Raw genomic sequence first — 17216 nt, 5'->3', positions numbered from 1 at the left:
CACTCGGGGTGACAAATGCAAAAACAACAATTGATGGACACAATGCCCAGTTCTCTGTACTGGGGTGAATGTATGACATTGTTCTGCATTCTGTCCATCAACTGTTGTTTTTGCATGAATACAAAGCTTGGCATGCCGCACTTTATAAAAACATATACATATTAAAAGAAAAGCATTTTGGCGGCGCACGCGATAATAAAGTTGCGCGGCTGCCGTATGCACTTTATAAAACAAGCTGTCGCCTTTGCCAAAGCAGAATGAAAATAAAATAGTGCTTACTGACTAAATGAAGGAGACAGTATAACGCTGCAAGTAAAAAATCCAGTCCTGAAGGGCGGTCACATAAGGAGACAGGGCAGTAACAAGGAGGGACTTAGAAGCCTCATTATCAATGGGAAGCCAGTATTTACCATGGACAATTACGCAGGCCACTTAAAAATACGGGCGGGGCTTCCACACCACTTCTAAAACATACCCTACCACAGCATGCATCGCAAAGCGAGCAGCGCATGCACTGCAACGCTAGTCTCGTCTTGAAAAAGTGGAGGGGGGGGTGCGGCGAGAAAAGCGATTACTTAAGGAGAGTTCATCACTCATCTGGATCCCTGCTTATCCAGTAGTGCTTTATCTAAGAACTCCAATTCCATCTATGGTTGAGTCCGCCCCGGTAGTATCATCTTACCTGGGTGAGGATAGGCGCCAATGATGAAGCATGTCACGATAAGTGAGTGGGACATCTACTTCAATATCTTTGGATACCCTTATCCCACAAGATAAGGCAGAGGGAGTTTACCACATTCTGACAGAGTGCAAAAAAACTGAATTCCAGAGGAGAATTCTTAAGAGCAGCAGTTGCTTGTTATTTGATAAGATTGTAAAACAGGGATCGGGCGTGGCCAAGCAACATGGCCGACAGGACGTAGGCTCCCTCAGCTCCCGGCGGGCCCTCTACGAAATCCTGTATAACTGATCCTTTTCGTGCTTAGTGTTTGCGTGGTGGGGACACGAGCGTCCCGCTTACCTTCGTCCCACACCTGCCGAAATCCCGGAGTTGGAGCCGGTGGAGAAGGTGGAGATATTGGCCCGGGAGCTGCGGAGGCGGAGCTGGAGCCACGAGAGGCAGGGGCTTGAGGCCTACTTCCGTGGGTGGAGACCGCACTGAGACTATGGCGTCCACGGACACTGCTGCCCCCGCACCGCGATCCCACCGCTGCAGGGCTGGGACCCGCTGACATCCGGGGGTCTTATCCTGGGAGAGACGGCGGGGTGGTCATCTGCTTCTGCGGAGCCGCCGGGAATAATCATCGCGCCGGCTGGCGCTCCGCCGGGGGACTGGGCTCGCCTTAGCTGGGCCTCCTGTGCCACCCTCTTGGGCAGGATCTGGCTGGGGAGGCACCCGCTGCTGTGGAAGCCCTCCCGATCGGGCCAGAGTGCTGCCCCCGCCATGGAGACTTGTTGAGGAACCCGCGCTGACCCGAGTGTGTGGAGGCGGGGTTGGAACATCGTTGGGCCGGGATCTGCGGAGAGGTGGGGTCTGGGCCTCCGGGGCCCACGGCCATCGGGCCCCAATTCGATTGAGAAGCTCTTGCAGGGAGAGGGCCCGCTGCTACCTGGGGCCCTCACACGGGAGTTCCACCGGCGGAGCCACTGACCGTGAGGAGTTTGGCGCGCTGGGGCAGAGGAGGCGGCCGGCGCAGCTGGAGCCATCGGAGGTGGGCTGACATGGGAGGTGCCCTCTGCCATCGGGGCTCTCCTGGATCCGTCGTGTCCCGAGGAGGCAGCCAAACCTGAAGAAGCTAGGTGAGGCGGAGACCCTTGGAGATCGAGTTGGAGGCCAGAGTAGATCTCTGCCTGGGTCCCCCGGCCACTGAAGTGAGGGGGGCGTGATCCTGGAGAGAAATTCGCGGTGGCATGAGCCCCGGGAGCCTTGAGGGGTGGTGGTGGCCCTGAGAGGCCTGATGGAGCGAGTTCAAGGTGGGGGTTCTGCCCACTGATGCCTGTCCCTGGAGCGCGTCCTGCATTGCTGAAGACCAGCGAGGCTGCCCCTGGAGCCAGAGGCCTGAGGCTGAAGTACCACACTGCTGTTGGGGCATACCTGCGTGAGCCGTTCTCCTGCAGTGATTCAGACCTGGTGACCCATCTGCCACCGGAGGAGGGTGAGGTGGTGAGTTGGCGTGTGGTAGTGAGTGGCGCTATCGGCCCTGCCGGAGGTCGGGCCCGCCCGAGTTAGGCTACTTTCCGGGACAGACCTGGAGGGGCACTGCGTAGGGCCTACGAGGCTGGGAGCTGTCGAGACGGTGGGGCACCGCAGCCCGTGCACGGAGAGACTACGCATTGGTTGCCGGAGGTCTACTGGTGATAAGTGGGGCCCTTCAGGGTGTCCATTGGGAACTCCATCGCCTATCGGAGAGCCGGACTCGTTTCTGCGAGAGGCTAAGCTATGTGTAAGGATAGGATGTCGCGTGCCTCGCAGCCTAACACCATAACGCAGTATACCACCCAGCGGCTCCCCTCACAGAGAATCACACGCCAGACGGGGCAGGACGAGGGAGCTGGGGCGCCTGACGAGCCCTCCCAGTCCGAGCTGCTGAATGTGATCCAGGGATCACACTCGGCCCTGGAGCGACAGATAGAAACAGTGTCTATTGATGTGAATTTACTGCGGATTGACCTACGGAAGGTGGCAGATAAGGTAACGGATGCGGAGGGGAACTTTGAGCAACTCAAGGAGAGGGGGCGTCCCTAAAAAAGACAGTCTCACAACTTACGGCTCTAACATGGGCTTTGGAGCGGAGAGCAGAGTATGCGGAAGGGAGGGCACGCAGCAGTAATATCAGGGCCCTTGGTATTCCGGAGCGGACAGAAGCTGGTAATGCGGAGCGCTTTCTGGAACACTGGATTCGTACAACACTGTGCCCGCGGGGGTTGTCAGAGGTCTTTGTCATTGAGAGGGCCCATAGGGTGTTGATCCCGCCGCCGAGGCCCGGCGCACCCCCGCTAGCCCTCATTGCCAAGATTCTCAATTATCGAGTGTCTTATTCCTTCGTTTTTCCATTTGTGGGAGGTTTAGCCCGGTTGGGCAATGGGGTGGCTGTGTACGTCCTGGCACCAGCATGGGAAGGGCATATTTGCAAGTGTTGTTGTTGCACATATATTGCTCGCGGGAGGGGGGTCGGGGGGGAGTTGGAAAGGTTTGATGAAGGGGAATGGTTTAGGCATCACATGTATGGCATATAGGGCACTGGCTGGGACCTACACTACGTACAGAGCATGGGGGGGGGGGGGGTAGCCTACATGATCAAACATGGGGTACAAGTTTAAGAGCTGGAATGTAACCACGTGCACGAAAAGGTATAGGGTTCATTCTTTTCTCCGTAGACATTGAGTGTCGATCGCGTGCCTCCAGGATCCCCATTTGGTAGATGGAGAGCAGAGGTTAGGGAAAAAGTGGCGGGCCAGCTGTTCCACTCGTCCTTTTCTACTTATGCCGGGGGGGGTTTTGGTTTGGGTTGCACCTGGGGTTCTGTTTTCTATTCAATACGTGGAAGCGGACATACACGGCAGATACCTGCTGCTTAGGGCGAAGTTAGATGGTAGGGACATCGTCATATTGAACACTTATACACCTAATACAGATGATCCGGTCTTCTTCCAAAATATTCAGGACGTCCTGGTTCAAGATCTGGAGGTCGCGGTCCTTTGGTTCGGGGACTTTGATTGTGTTGTTGACCCACTTCTTGATAGGTCTCCGCCCGCACGGGCACCAAACCCCGCATGACTGCGCGGCACAGGGAAGTCATGGATAACATAGGGGCGGTGGATATTTGACGCCAGAAGAATCTGATGCAGAAATTCTATACCTGTTTTTCCTCCACGCACAATGCCTACAGTCGCCTAGATAGGGTGTTGGTGGTGAATAAGGGGCAGGACATGTCCATTGAGATTACCCACCAGGCTAGGTTCCTTTCGGATCACTCTCCAGTCGCCTGCTCGGTGCAATGGGGAGCCGCGTTTAGCCGCCAGAGGTCTTGGAGGCTTCTGGTGGATATCCTCCGGGATCAGGTAGGGCGGGCCCAAGTGGCAACGACCCTTGAAAACTATGTGGAACTTAATTGGGAGATAGGAGATGTCTCCCTGGCCACTAAGTGGGAGGCCCTGAAGGCGGTGGTGAGGTGGGCCTGTATGGGACTCACGTACGGAGTCCGGAGGCAGCTCTTCCAGGACCTCCAGAAGGCGGAGGAGAAGCTTTTGCATGCCCAGACCCCGGTGGACCCGGACGCCCTGCAGTGGAGGAGGAGCACATTGCCCGAACGCAGCTCCATGATATCCTCAATCGGCTCGATAAATACACCCTGGGCCAATATAGGCAATGATTGCATAGGGAGGGAGACAAGTCGGGTCGCCTCCTAGCTTGGATCCTTAGGAAGGAACAAACTCCTGAGCGCATAGTGGCCCGGAGGGACCTCAATGGGGACATAGTCCATTCGGAACGGGATATCTTAAGAGTTCTCCAGTCCCACTTACAACGAGTCTATATCGCGATCCCGGTGTCTCGGAAGCCACTTACATTCATTATTTACAGGAATTGACCCTGCCGTCCCTTTCTGAGTCGGACCGGGAAGACCTTGAGGGTGCCCTGATGCTAACCGAGATACAAGCGGCCTTGGTCAGTCTGCCCCGTGCTAAATCACCTGGGAGTGATGGATTTCCACCGGAATTCTATCAGGAGTTCGGGGACAATCTATCTTGTCTTCTATTACGAGTCTTTTCAGAGGCATTCGAGAACGGATCTCTCCTGCAGAGCGTGTTGCAAGGGGAAATTTGTATGATCCTCAACCCGGGTGGGGATAGGCAGGATCCGTCCTCGTATCACCAGATCACTATGATTAATAAGGATGTAAAAATTTGGACCAAATTGTTAGCTACCCGGTTGGCTTGTCATATGGAGCATTTGGTACACCCAGACCAATGTGGGTTTATTCCAGGGCGCCATACCGCTATGAACTTGCGGCGCTTGAATCACATAAAACATGAAGTGCAGGCTAGCAAGGAACAGACGGTTCTGGTTTCCCTCGACCTCGCTAAAGCGTTTGATACAGTTGATTGGGGGTATTTGCAGGAGGTTCTACGGGCAATGGGCCTGGGTCCTAATTTTTGCCGATGGATTCATATCCTATATAGCTCCCCTCGGTCGAGGGTACACCTGGGCGCCGCGAGATCAGAGGAATGGCTGTTGGAACGGGGCACACGACAGGGGTGCCCCCTCTCGCCGCTCCTTTTTGACCTGGCCATAGAGCCATTCACCTTAAGAATTCGCTCTGAGAGGTCACAGTGGGGCATCCAGGTGGGAGACACTTGCAACGTTATATCTCTGTATGCGGACGTGCCCCTGGAGAGGCACTTCCGATGTTACTGCAACACCGGGACCGGTTTGGCGAGGCGTCGGGATTACGGCTTAACCGCAGCAAGTCCCTGATTTTTCCGTCGTCGGGTTTTGAATCGGTGCCCCTGGAGGACTTGCCGGACTTGGGCCTGCGCTGGGAACGGGAGGCCTTTTGTTACTTGGGTATCCAAGTGGCTTCTACAGAGACTTAATTATTGGCACGCAATATTGCTCGGGTGCTTTACAGCGATCTGAGGCCTTTTGGAACACCCTGCCGTTGTCTCTGATGGGCTGCCTGGCCGTAGCTAAGATGGTGATGCTGCCCAGGACACTTTATGCCCTTCAAAATACGCTCTGTCCTCTCCCCCCTAGGATTTTCCGGACCCTGAAGACGCTGCTCACATCCTTGTTGATGGCGGGTCGGCGCAGCAGGGTGGCTCTCCAAACTGTTGTGAGATCCTATGAGGAGCCCCACGTTTCGATCTGTACCACAATGCGGCGCAGCTGCAACCGGCTGCCAGATGGTTTGCCTATGCAGATGGGTGGGAGACACGACCGCTGGCCGGTAGAGCGACGGTCCAGGAGTTACAGGTGGCAATCATGCAGGGGAGGGGAGGCACAGGATACGTTGCCCTACCATGTACAGCACACAGCAGCTGTTTGGCAGTGCTTCATAGAAAGAGTCCTACGGTCGGCGCCCTTTCACATGGGAACTCCCGGTATGGATTTTGGCACCCATGATAGAGTTGGAACGGCTTGTGTCCTTTAGTGCATGGAGGGAGGGGGGGCTGTGAGGTCCTGGCCGACTTGTACCCCGGACACCTTTCGGACATACAAACAGGCTGAGGAAACCTTTGGCCTTAGAGGGGGAAAATATTTACACATTACCAGGGATTGCGTGATATAGTTCGGACGGTTTGGCCTCAGTGCCCAGACAAGGCCCCAATGACTCGCACCTTACATATTCTTTTGACGAGCAGCCAGGGACGTCGGCTGGTTTCCCTGCTCTACGCAGCCATGAGATGAGACTCCGCCCCGCCAGTCCCTCCGGTCTGGGCGGCTTGGGAGGCTGATATAGGTTCGCCCCTAGACCAGGGGCAGCGTAAACGCATAGGAGCTTTGACACAACAGGTATCATGTAATGCATGTATTAAACTAATACATTTTAATTACCTGCATCGAACCTATCTCACTCCGGCCTGGCTGAGTCGCTACTCGGAGAGTAGAGGGGACAGTTGCCCCAGATGTGGCACGGCAGGAGCGGGCTTCTTACACTTAGCCTGGGACTGCCCTTTCCTAGGGCGCTTTTGGGCGAGCGTGGTAGAACACATGAAGACTACTACAGGCCTCCAGATTACGCTGACACCTTTACATTGCATACTGGCGTTAGTCCCTAGACCTAGAAAGTGGAAACTCTCTTATAAATTGTTGCAGCTGATGCTAGTGCTAGCCAGGCGCAGAGTAGCTATAACGAGAGCCCCAGAGATCCCTGCATGGCTTAAGGATTTCAGGAATGGACCCTAGCGGAGGAAACGCATATGCAGAGTACACGGAGGGATGGGAAATTGCAGGAGGACTTGCTCGCTTGAAAAGCCATGTGCATCTCAGGGTTAACAGAGGGAGAGAAGTCTTCACACAGTGATTCCGAGGGGTCTAATGGCGACCTTTTTTCAACACAGGGATCGGGGTCTGAGGGGGAGGAAGGTGGGGACTCTTGAGTGGTGTTTGAAGTAGTGATTGGTGCGGGCCCTGGTTATTCCCTCACGATACAGCATAATTATTCAGTTAATTGTCAATTGAATCTTCCTCATGGATCTCAGTATATATAAGTGTAACCTATGCCCAAAAAGTGCCATAATGAGGCTGTCGATTGGTATATGTGTGTTTTTATGATGCCATATTTGGGGGGGGGGGGGGGGTGTTAATATGTAGCTGTTATATCACAAAATTTTAAAAATAAAGTTTACAAAAAAAAAAGATCGTAAAACAGGAGATTGCAACTGATTTTCTCTCACTCTCCATTGTGTGAAAACGTATGAAAAGATGCCTCTAACCTCACTGCCTGTCTCTGCTATATGAGCTGGCAATATCCCTCCGATCTTTACTAGTTGAAAGTAAGAAATTAAACAGAGGGAAATACCTGCCATCTTGTCTCATATAAAAATTCATGGTTTTCGATCACTTCTTTCAACCAGGCTTTCCATGTTGCCAGGCATTGTGATACTAGCTCCAAGTGGAATTCAGCTTTGATAGAATAGGACTAGATCATGTACAATCACAACACTCTAAACAATACTCCCTGGTGTGCAGACACTCACTGAAGAAGAGAAGACCTCATGATTACCTCAATTTATTCAGGAAACAATTACAAGGAGCTGTTACCCATGTGGAAGTTCTACCTAGATGCGGTCTGCCTGGTTCTTTGATTCTCTGCTCTGAACCTGAATCAAGAGATGTTCTGCACTCTGTATTAGGTTATTTCCTACCACCTGGATATATTAGCTTATGCACAGCTTACTAACAAAATGGATTCCCTAGCAATTACCTTCCGGTGAACAAGGCAGCATTAGTTTTGTGTTTTTACCCGCTAGGATTGGAATGCCCTACGTGTAGATGGATATGCCCAGAATTGGGTCCCATGCTCACTGTCCCACTGAAATCAAGCTGAAACAATAATAAGGGGGAAACCAGTTCTAGGTTGCTTATGTTCTGGTTCAGGAAGTGCCTGGCCTGACAGTTCGGAAAAGACTATTCCCATGAGGAGCAGGTTCAAGGCTGATTTGCATATAGCTGGGCCCAAACTTTGGTGGCATGGTGGGCAAGAAACGATGGATTGAGATGTGTCCTCAGTGATCGCCAGTGGCTAAGATTAATTCAAGCATTGCTTCAACTCTATTTGTTTTTTGATGCCCTAAGTGTGACGTGTATCCTCAGACCTGGTCCTGTGCTCACTGCCACCTCAGTTTCATAATCCCATAATAGATGTACGGAGTGAGAAAAGCCTGTTGTGGACATGTGGCCCGGAATTAAGAAAGCGCAGAGAACCATCTAAAACGTCTGTGAAAGTAGGGGGCAAAGAGGCGTTGTGTGTTCCCTGCCTGCTGGATGTTCCCCACTTGCAACATGACATTCCTTAAGCATAAACTATTCTCTGATTTCCCTGACTTGCATTTTGTGATTCTCCGCTTCTTGCACGGTCTTTTCAATCTACCTGTATAAATCATTCCCTGTCTCTAAACTGTAAGGAAAAACTGGCACGTGACTTGTATTAGTCAAATACTCATGCACTCAAATCACAAATGATTACCAGTAGTACCTGCTGTTAGCAATGAACTGTATGAACGCCTATAACTCCAGGACTGTATCCTTCTGCTTACCTGTAGCCAGGTGTGGCTGAGGGACTTATCAACACTATACCGCTTCCTCATCTTCACCTGGAGCAGGTTATTGATTAGGTCAATGGCTGCAGGAGAGAAGGATTGGGTTAGATCTTGCAGATGATCATGGGTGTCCTCATACTTTGCAGCCTGCCTTCCCTATGCATTTTTCACTACAACTCACCTCCAGCTGAAATCTGCCGCCATGGGCTTGCGGGGTACATGAAAGCAGCATTCTGGATTTGCTCATTAATATCCTCATCCTCGTTGAAGGGGAAAGTGCCGCTCAAGCTCACATACATGATCACACCCACAGACCACATGTCCAGTGACCGGTTGTAGCCCTGGTTCAGCAGCACTTCTGGTGCCAAGTATGCCGGAGTTCCAACCACCGATCTCCGAAAGGATTTCTCACCAATGATCCGAGCAAAGCCAAAATCACATAGCTTAACCTAGTGCACATATATACAACACGAGGGAGAAGGTTACCAAATGAAAACCAATGAGGGGTAACTAAGATAATGCTGAACTGGGGCCATCACAAAAAAATTATTTTTGAATGTACAAAACCCATTTTAGAAGGAATTCAAATTTTGCTGAGTGCTAAAATGATACTGTGATTGGATACCGATTCAGTATTTGGAAGAGGCATGTTGTGGGCTTCCTTGCCAAATACTACATGGGTATGCAATGTATTATTGGTTTCAAAATGAACAACACCATTGGAAAGTTTTGTGACACCCAAGTTGGGGTGGTAACTCAATTCTCAAATTGGAAAGGGTCTCTTTGTAAATTTAAAAAAACAGTTTCAGGAAGAGTATGCAGGAGTCCGCAGCACCACTGACAATTCTCAGTGAAACCTTTTTTTTTATTTAAAAAAAAGGTTAGATTTCTTTTTGAAATGCAGACCTGTTTCCTTTAAGGGAAATGGGTTGCCTTTCAATTTAAAAAACATAAGCTTTTTGTTTCTTGAAACAACCACAGATATGATGGTCTTCTGACCCTTAGAGGCACCACACCTCTGTTTGTCTGTTTGTCTCCTATCAGTGTGAGTTGCAATTTGTAACCTACCTCATGAGTATTAATGTGATAGGTTGGAATGCGGCCCACTCTGATTTGGATGTTTAAGAACCGATGTATTAGTACAAAGGTAGTGGTAGCACAAATATTGGTACCAGTGTTTGCTACCAGTGTATCAATACATCTGGCCACTGATCTTGTGTTCACACTGCATTTTACTTTCTTCTGGTGTGGTACATGTACTCCGTAATATCCATCTTTTTGATGTATTGAGCACTTAGACTTACAGTAAAAGTGAGCCCAATTGGTGACTAAAAAGGTTGTCTCTACCAACTCTGAAGTTAGTTTTAATATATGGATCCAGTAGTTGAATGGTTTGCTTGTACATTTACCTGGCCTTGCACTGTAGAACAGGTGTGGGGGAGAAACTGTGCTATCTTTCTAAGTCCATGCACGCACATACAGAAAAAAGTAAGGAGAACAAAGAATAGAAAATTCAGTTTGCTTTGTCTAGTTAAGGATGAAAGTACAAAGCTTTAAAGCTACAGCAAAATGATATAAAGCACAAACAAATTATTATTAAATAAAAGATCACAAACCAACCGCTGTCTCACGTCTTGTATGTGAGTGATACTGGTCAAAAAGGACCAAAGATCCGACTGGAGAGGGTATGGTGGATGTTGAAGATGATTTCAACACTTAACATTAGGGCTGGTTTGCATATTTCATGAAGATGTATATCTTTCACATGGCATCTATACTATCACTTTTAAATGTAGCAGACAAATTCTTTTCCAGCAACACTTAAGAATGGTTTAAGAGCAGTCAAAGATGTATCCTTAGTCATGAGACAGCTCAATCAGAGGGTATTGCTTATCCAAGGTCTAACCTTTGGGACCATAAGATGGGAAATAAGGATTCAGTCACCTGTGGAAATGGATCAGCAGAGGCTAGCAGCACATTTTCCGGTTTCAGGTCACAGTGAACAATGTTCTTGAAGTGCAGATGGCGAAGAGCGACCAGAATCTGCGCAAGAAAAAAAACATAATGGAAAGGGATTTTAGAGGCTGTAGCATCACTCTCTCGGACTCCTCTACAAAAGTGGGGAAAAGGGCTCTGCTGTATCTCTTCAGTAAGACATTAGACAGGCGGATAACATGCAAGTGGAACAATAAGGGCTATAAGAGCAAATCGCTGAAATACTTCAAGTGTTAGCAGGAGGAAAGCATTGTCTCTGGGGAAAAGAAGCCTCTACATGAGCTAATGTGTCACTTTGAGCAAAACATTTTCAGGTAGGATGCTCCAGGTTGAAAATTCCCATTTGGAGTTATGGAGTAATTTCGAGCCATAAAAGAAAAGGTAAACGTATCAGGCTTTTACTTGTAAGTTAACAAGCTGTCTTAGTTTCCAGGCTCTCTGGTGAGGAAAAATTAGCTCACAACAGCTAATGATAAGATGCTCAGAGCTATGTCCTGGATGGTAAAGCATTCTGAGGTGTACCTTTGCTGGCATGAACGTATGTTCAAGATGCCCTGGGTTAAATGAGCTAACAAGATGTTCTGGCAAGTACACTGTCTAATCCCCTTTTATCCTTGTTTTTCCCCGAAATGTTATATTTCTCACCTGGAGCCCCTGAAGGTTACCGGGCCATGGTTTTATATCTCATAGCAAATCAATCAATTTGTTGCTAGATTTTCACTATCTGGGCTATGGCATTAAACCTCAGAAACACAGTTCCTGTTTAATTTCTATTGTTCTGTCTACCACATTCTCATCTATTTCAACAATCACAAGCTGACATGGGATCCTTAACAATAGATGGTCAAAAACTGACCTCTTTAAAATCTTTTGTTTATTTAGGGTTGGCCTTGGCTACGAACGGCTCCTGGAGCGAGCATATTGCTCATGCCAGGAGCAAGTTCTCAAAGGCCTCCAATTCTATTTTAAGTTTACCTCGCCCTAAGACCACGGGTGCCCTCGGAGCAATTCAGAAAATATATAAATTACAATGTGCCCCAGTGGCAACATACGGCGCAGAGATTTGGGGAATTTCTAATTGTTCAGCAATCCAGCTAGAAGAGAACAGGTTCTGCGGGAAATTGCTGTGCATTCCTATCTCTACTCCCCAATACATATGTCACAAGGAGCTTAACATTGACTTTATAATTGATTTTATTCGAGCACGCCCGGCACTTATGTGGGTCTCAGTGTGGAAGAACGAGGCAGCACCTCTGACACAACAGATTATAAAGGTTTGTCTCCAGTGTGACAAAGGCCTCGAAATTCCACGGCTAAGCAGTGTCACTTCTAGTTTGCGTAGTATAAATAGAGAAAGTCTTTTCCTGGATCCCACTCTGGTCGTATCAGTCCCAAAAAAGGAAATTCGGGACGCAGTTTATGAACTTTATAATAACGAGCGGTTAGTGGTGGAGTCCAGGAAAACCATGGTGTACAACTACCTGGCCATAGAACAGTATAACCTTCCGCTTCACCTGTATCTGACCCTCCCAATGAGTCGCTGGGAAAGGAGTGTCCTGTTGCGATTCAGGGCAGGTACAATTCGATTCGCACTTTGCTTCCCATTAGACTTTAACAAAAATGGAAATCAAATTTTGTGTCCGTGTGACGATCAGAGTGAGCAAACCACCATGCACTTTATATTTCTTTGTAAATATTACTGTATATACTCGAAACAGCTGCTTTACCCATACTTTAACAAGCGTAGACCAATTAGCCTGGAGCAAGCATATCGTCACATGATAGACTTCGACAATGTTGATTTGACTTTTCGCACAGGCACTTTTCTTATAAGGGCTATAAGGGCCCGTAGGTCAATGCTGGTTTCCTGACCCCCATGAAATTTGCTAACTGCTCCATTTTATTAATTGTATCCATTGTTTGTCGACTGCCCACGCACTAGCCACTTTCTGATATACATATATTAATATTTTATCTTTTTTAGGATATATGTCTATCGTATTTTATATTTGTAATTACTGTAATGTTTAATATATATTGTGCTTTTATGGTTACGATTGTATCCGAATAAAGATGTTCTGACTGACAAGCTGGTACTATGTTGTACAACTGCATTTCAAACTCGTGTGTATAACATCTGGACCTGGCTCAGAACATCTTGGACATTAAGATGCTGCTATAAAACAGAGAGCATAGTATATTGTACGTAAACATTTATTTGCAGGAGTTAAATTGGCATTTTTAGAGATTTTGGGTGTACTTTGCTGAATCATATCCCAATCGTCGGTAGTTATTTTGCTGTTTACCATGTAACTAACTGTTTCGTAAATCAATTAACTGCCCTTAGTAAGGCACTATAAATGTGAGTCACTGCCAATCTTTCAAACCTGTATGCATTAGGAACTGTCAACTGGCCTGTTGCAGGCTCTGTTCTGTTAGCTCGCCAGATAGTGTATTATATGCACCAGTTTTCCTAAAATAGCTCCTTCGAGATTTTGTAGACTTTCACCATTTGTTAAAAGGCCAGCAGCTTCCACAAATCCTCTAAATCTCTTCATTTGCCAATTTCTGTTTGTAACCATGACCAACATTATCATGCTATTCTTACTAATCTGGGGACCTTTAATCCCAAAAATTGCCCCATCACCACTTCCTACATTGAGCCAACCATTACATATTTCACTTCCGCTGTGACAACTTCTGCAAACCTAGCTACCCACTGGAGATGTACATCCAGGTAGTAAAGCTTGCAGTTGAATACTCCCAGTCCTTCCTCTATACTTGAGATTGTATCTGGCTAAGGAGCACTCTGGATCTTCTCTGTCCCCAAATAACTGGCGAACTCTTTAAGTAATTTTAAAGGCAACCATATCGGTTGATTTGATAATTGATACAACAATTTAGGCAGAACCGCTATTTTGGCTGAAGCTATTTCCCCGTCACTGAAAAAGAAACAAATTTGAAAATGTTGGGCCCTACCCTATAGAGATATTGGCCTAGGGTACAACACAAATCACATTTCATTCTTCACAATATACTTGTATATCTAAATTTCAGGAAAGTTGCTGTTCCCAGTTTACTGTATTATGTTGATACGTACCATAATTGGTCTTGACCCAATTTAGAACTACACAGATCTTCTGTGTATTCACCCATAAAAGTCATAAATCTGGGTTTATTTCAGTAGAGGTACCCTCATTTATACTTCTACCATATTTTAGTGGAAATGCAGGTCTCAATGTCTGCCATCACATTCTATTAATGGTGACATTTTCCCCTTTAAAACAGCCCCTGTCTCTTAATTTGAATTTAAAAACATTTGTACAGCGCTCGTTTACCCAGCGGTTTCATGGCGCTAGTGATGAACAGTGGACGGCAGCAGCTGAGAGAGTTTAGGTCAAAAAGGCTTGCTTAAAAAGGAAGGTTTTGAGGTCCTTCCGAAACTGGGGGTAAGAAGGTGAGGTGCGCAGGGTAATCGGGAGGGAGTTCCAGAAAGCTGGGGCCAGGACAGCGAATCTCACTCCACCCGCCTTCTGTTTTTTAAAACGGGGAATGGTTAGGAGGGCCAGATGAGTGGAGCGAAGTTCTCTGCCTGGGAGATAGGACTTGATGGCAGAACAAATGAATTCTGGAGCAGTGCCCGATCTGGCCTGGTAAGTGAGGCAGCCAAGTTTAAAAAGGGCACGCTCTTTCACAGGGAGCCAGTGTAATGTTTTAAGCAGTGGGGTGGCCCGATGGTGTTTTGGCAGGCCATGGATCAGGCGAGCAGCCTGATTCTGTACCAGTTGTAGGCGATAGATCGCATAGGCAGGGGCCCCATTATAGACTATGTTGCCATAGTCTATACAAGACAGTACCATGGCTAGCACAATTACTTTTAAAGCAGAGGGGGAGAAGAAGCGGGAGACTTTCCTGATCATTCTAAGGGAAAAAAAACAGGAGGAAACCACGGAACCAACTTGTGAGTGAACAGTGGGTTGAGGAAAATCCCAAGGGTTTTTACTTTGGGTACAGGGAGTGGAGGGGCACCAAGGGAAGGGGGCCAGAAGGAAGGGGACCAAGGACTGCAACCACCTCCGGTCAGGACCAGCTCGGTCTTGTCCGGGTTGAGTTTGAGGTGGTTGCAGTTCATCCAATCTTGAATGAACGTCATTACTGACTGGATGTTCTGAGCGGATGAGGATGAGTGGGACAAGTTGAAAATTTGCTGGAGGTCATCCGCATAATTGAACACGGTGACCTCCAGCTGCTGTAACATAAAAATGAGGGGGAATATGTATAGGTTGAACAAAAGAGGGGAAAGTGATGAGCCCTGGGGGACCCCACACTCCACCTTGCGGGAGGCCGCAGAGAAGCCAGCCAAACGGACCGCTTGAGTTCTCCCAATAAGAAAGGACTCAAGCCATGAGAAGGCCAAGCCTTCTATGCCCGCCGCCCTGACACGGTTGAGGAGGATCGAGTGGTCCACCGTGTCAAAAGCGGCGGACAGGTCTAGAAGTATCAAGGCTTGCGGAAGGTTGATGTCGATACCTTCGCGCAGTTTGTCCATTACTGAGATGACCACTTTCTCTTAAAGGGAATGGGGTTGCTTTTCAAAATACATGCTGTTCTTCAGTGTCTAGCATTTGGTTGTGTGGAGCGGTTCAGGGAGCCTATGCCTGTTTCCTTTAATACGGACAGCAACTATTTAGCAGGTGGATGCTGTGCCTCTGCAACGGCTTTCCTTTGTGAAGGTGGTACCAACCTCTTTTGGGTCTCTGAAATTTATTAATGGTATGCGAATTCAATTATGGTCAAAAAGCTTTCTCAGTTTGAATACAGACTGTCAAAGAAGAGTGAGACACCCAATTCTGTCACCTATCCCTTTACAATTCATTATAGGTGATTCGGTCAACAATGTTTTACAATTGCAAAGTATTATTCACAGATTGCAACACAGTGTTGTGCATTCGCAAATGCTTTGATTTTGCGAACCGCTAGCTTTGCAGCCAAACAATAATATAGTACATCTGACCCATAGTAACTAGAAGAGAAAGTGGCGTTCAGGGAATGGAAATGTCAAGTGAGAGGGTGAGGAGTGGCTTACAGGTAAAGCAATTGTGGTCTGAAAGGTGGAATATTGTGGACAATGAGAGAAAGCAGTAGCTTGTACATTTTCAATAGCAAATCAACGCTACCTGCATGGCCGATGTGAGAAAGGGGTAGTTGACTGACTAAGCGTTGCTCCGAAGGGAAGCAGCTTACAAAGAATGGAATTCAGAGGAAGGCAGGTACAACAGAAGTCTCACCTGAGTGATAAGGTACTTGGTAAGTCTTTCTGGTAGACGCCCTCGCTCACTGGATAGAATCATCTCCAACATGTCCCCGTGCAGCTTCTCCATCACCACAAATACCTTCTCTGGTGTCTCAAACATGCACTCCAGGTTCACAATTCCAGCGTGCCTCAGGCTCTAGAGTGAGTAAACATAATTGGTCAACAGCAGTCATTCTCTTGTGAGCTCTTACACATCTCGCCCTCGATGGGAAAAATTGCCTTTTTATCATGCAAACTGGTAGAGAGGCATCCATCATAAGATCTGGAGAGGGTACACACAGCTTCTGGAGAGAGATGTAAGCAACAACAGGAGTAGCAAATTTAGGGCCAGATGTACGACACGTTTTTGCATGTGCAAATGGGTTTGCGACCCGTTTGCGCATGCAAAACCCTACAGGGACATGTACAAAGCCCATTTAGCGAGTCACAATTTACTTGCGACTCGCTAAATAGGTTTTGCAACTTGCTATTAGGAAGGGGTGTTCCCTTCCTAATAGCTACTCACATGCCATGTATGAACGTTTTTTAACCACAATTGTGGTCGCGAAACACTTGCAATTTACTGCCCTCTTCAAAGGGTGGTAATGGAGTCGCAAAGGAGAAGGGGACCCCGTCCCCTGTGTGACTGTCTCTTAAAAAAAAAATTAAGGGCAGGCAGTTATCCCAGAACCACTACCTGCCCTTAAAAAATTAAACGAAAATGTTTCTTTTTTTTCATGCATCTCGTTTTACTTTGAGGAAAAAGGGCTGCATTTTTTTTTTAAAAAACTGCTTTATTGAAAAGCAGTCCCAGACATGGAGGTCTGCTGAACCCAGCAGGCCACCTTCCCTGGGAGGGCCAACATTCCCAATGGGGTCGTAAATTGAGAGTGGCTCATTAATATTCATGAGCCTCGCATTTTGCGACCCCATTGGGAATCGCCAACAGTGTCTCTGACACTGTTATACATTGGCTTTGCGACTCGCAAATTGCGACTCACAATTTTTTGCAATTTGCGAGTTGCAAAAGCCAATGGTCGTACATCTGGCCCTTAGTTTCCATAGGTAGAGCATTGTGAGTTCTAGGAGCGAAATTAATGTTTCAAGTTCTAGACTGCAGGAAGGGTGCTCTTAAGAGTGAGGATAATTGTATTAAGAAGTCCTT

General features: G+C 47.8%; 1 protein-coding gene across 2 annotated transcripts in view; it reads right to left on the bottom strand.

Annotated features, from left to right (window-relative positions):
• PRKD2 (protein kinase D2) overlaps positions 1–17216 on the bottom strand; it is a 486838-nt gene that overhangs the window by 70413 nt on the left and 399209 nt on the right. For both annotated transcript variants that reach the window (XM_086938402.1, XM_086938403.1), the window contains exons 14-17: positions 16047–16208; positions 10708–10806; positions 8945–9212; positions 8761–8846 (exon numbers count right to left, since the gene is read on the bottom strand). In XM_086938402.1, the coding sequence (XP_086794528.1) occupies positions 8761–8846; positions 8945–9212; positions 10708–10806; positions 16047–16208 (615 nt within the window). The remainder of the gene's footprint in view (positions 1–8760; positions 8847–8944; positions 9213–10707; positions 10807–16046; positions 16209–17216) is intronic.

Source organism: Lissotriton vulgaris, chromosome 9 (assembly GCF_964263255.1).
Source record: "Lissotriton vulgaris chromosome 9, aLisVul1.2, whole genome shotgun sequence".
Taxonomy (NCBI): domain Eukaryota; kingdom Metazoa; phylum Chordata; class Amphibia; order Caudata; family Salamandridae; genus Lissotriton; species Lissotriton vulgaris.
Note: the sequence above shows the minus strand (reverse complement) of the source record. Positions and strands in the feature narration are given on the sequence as shown.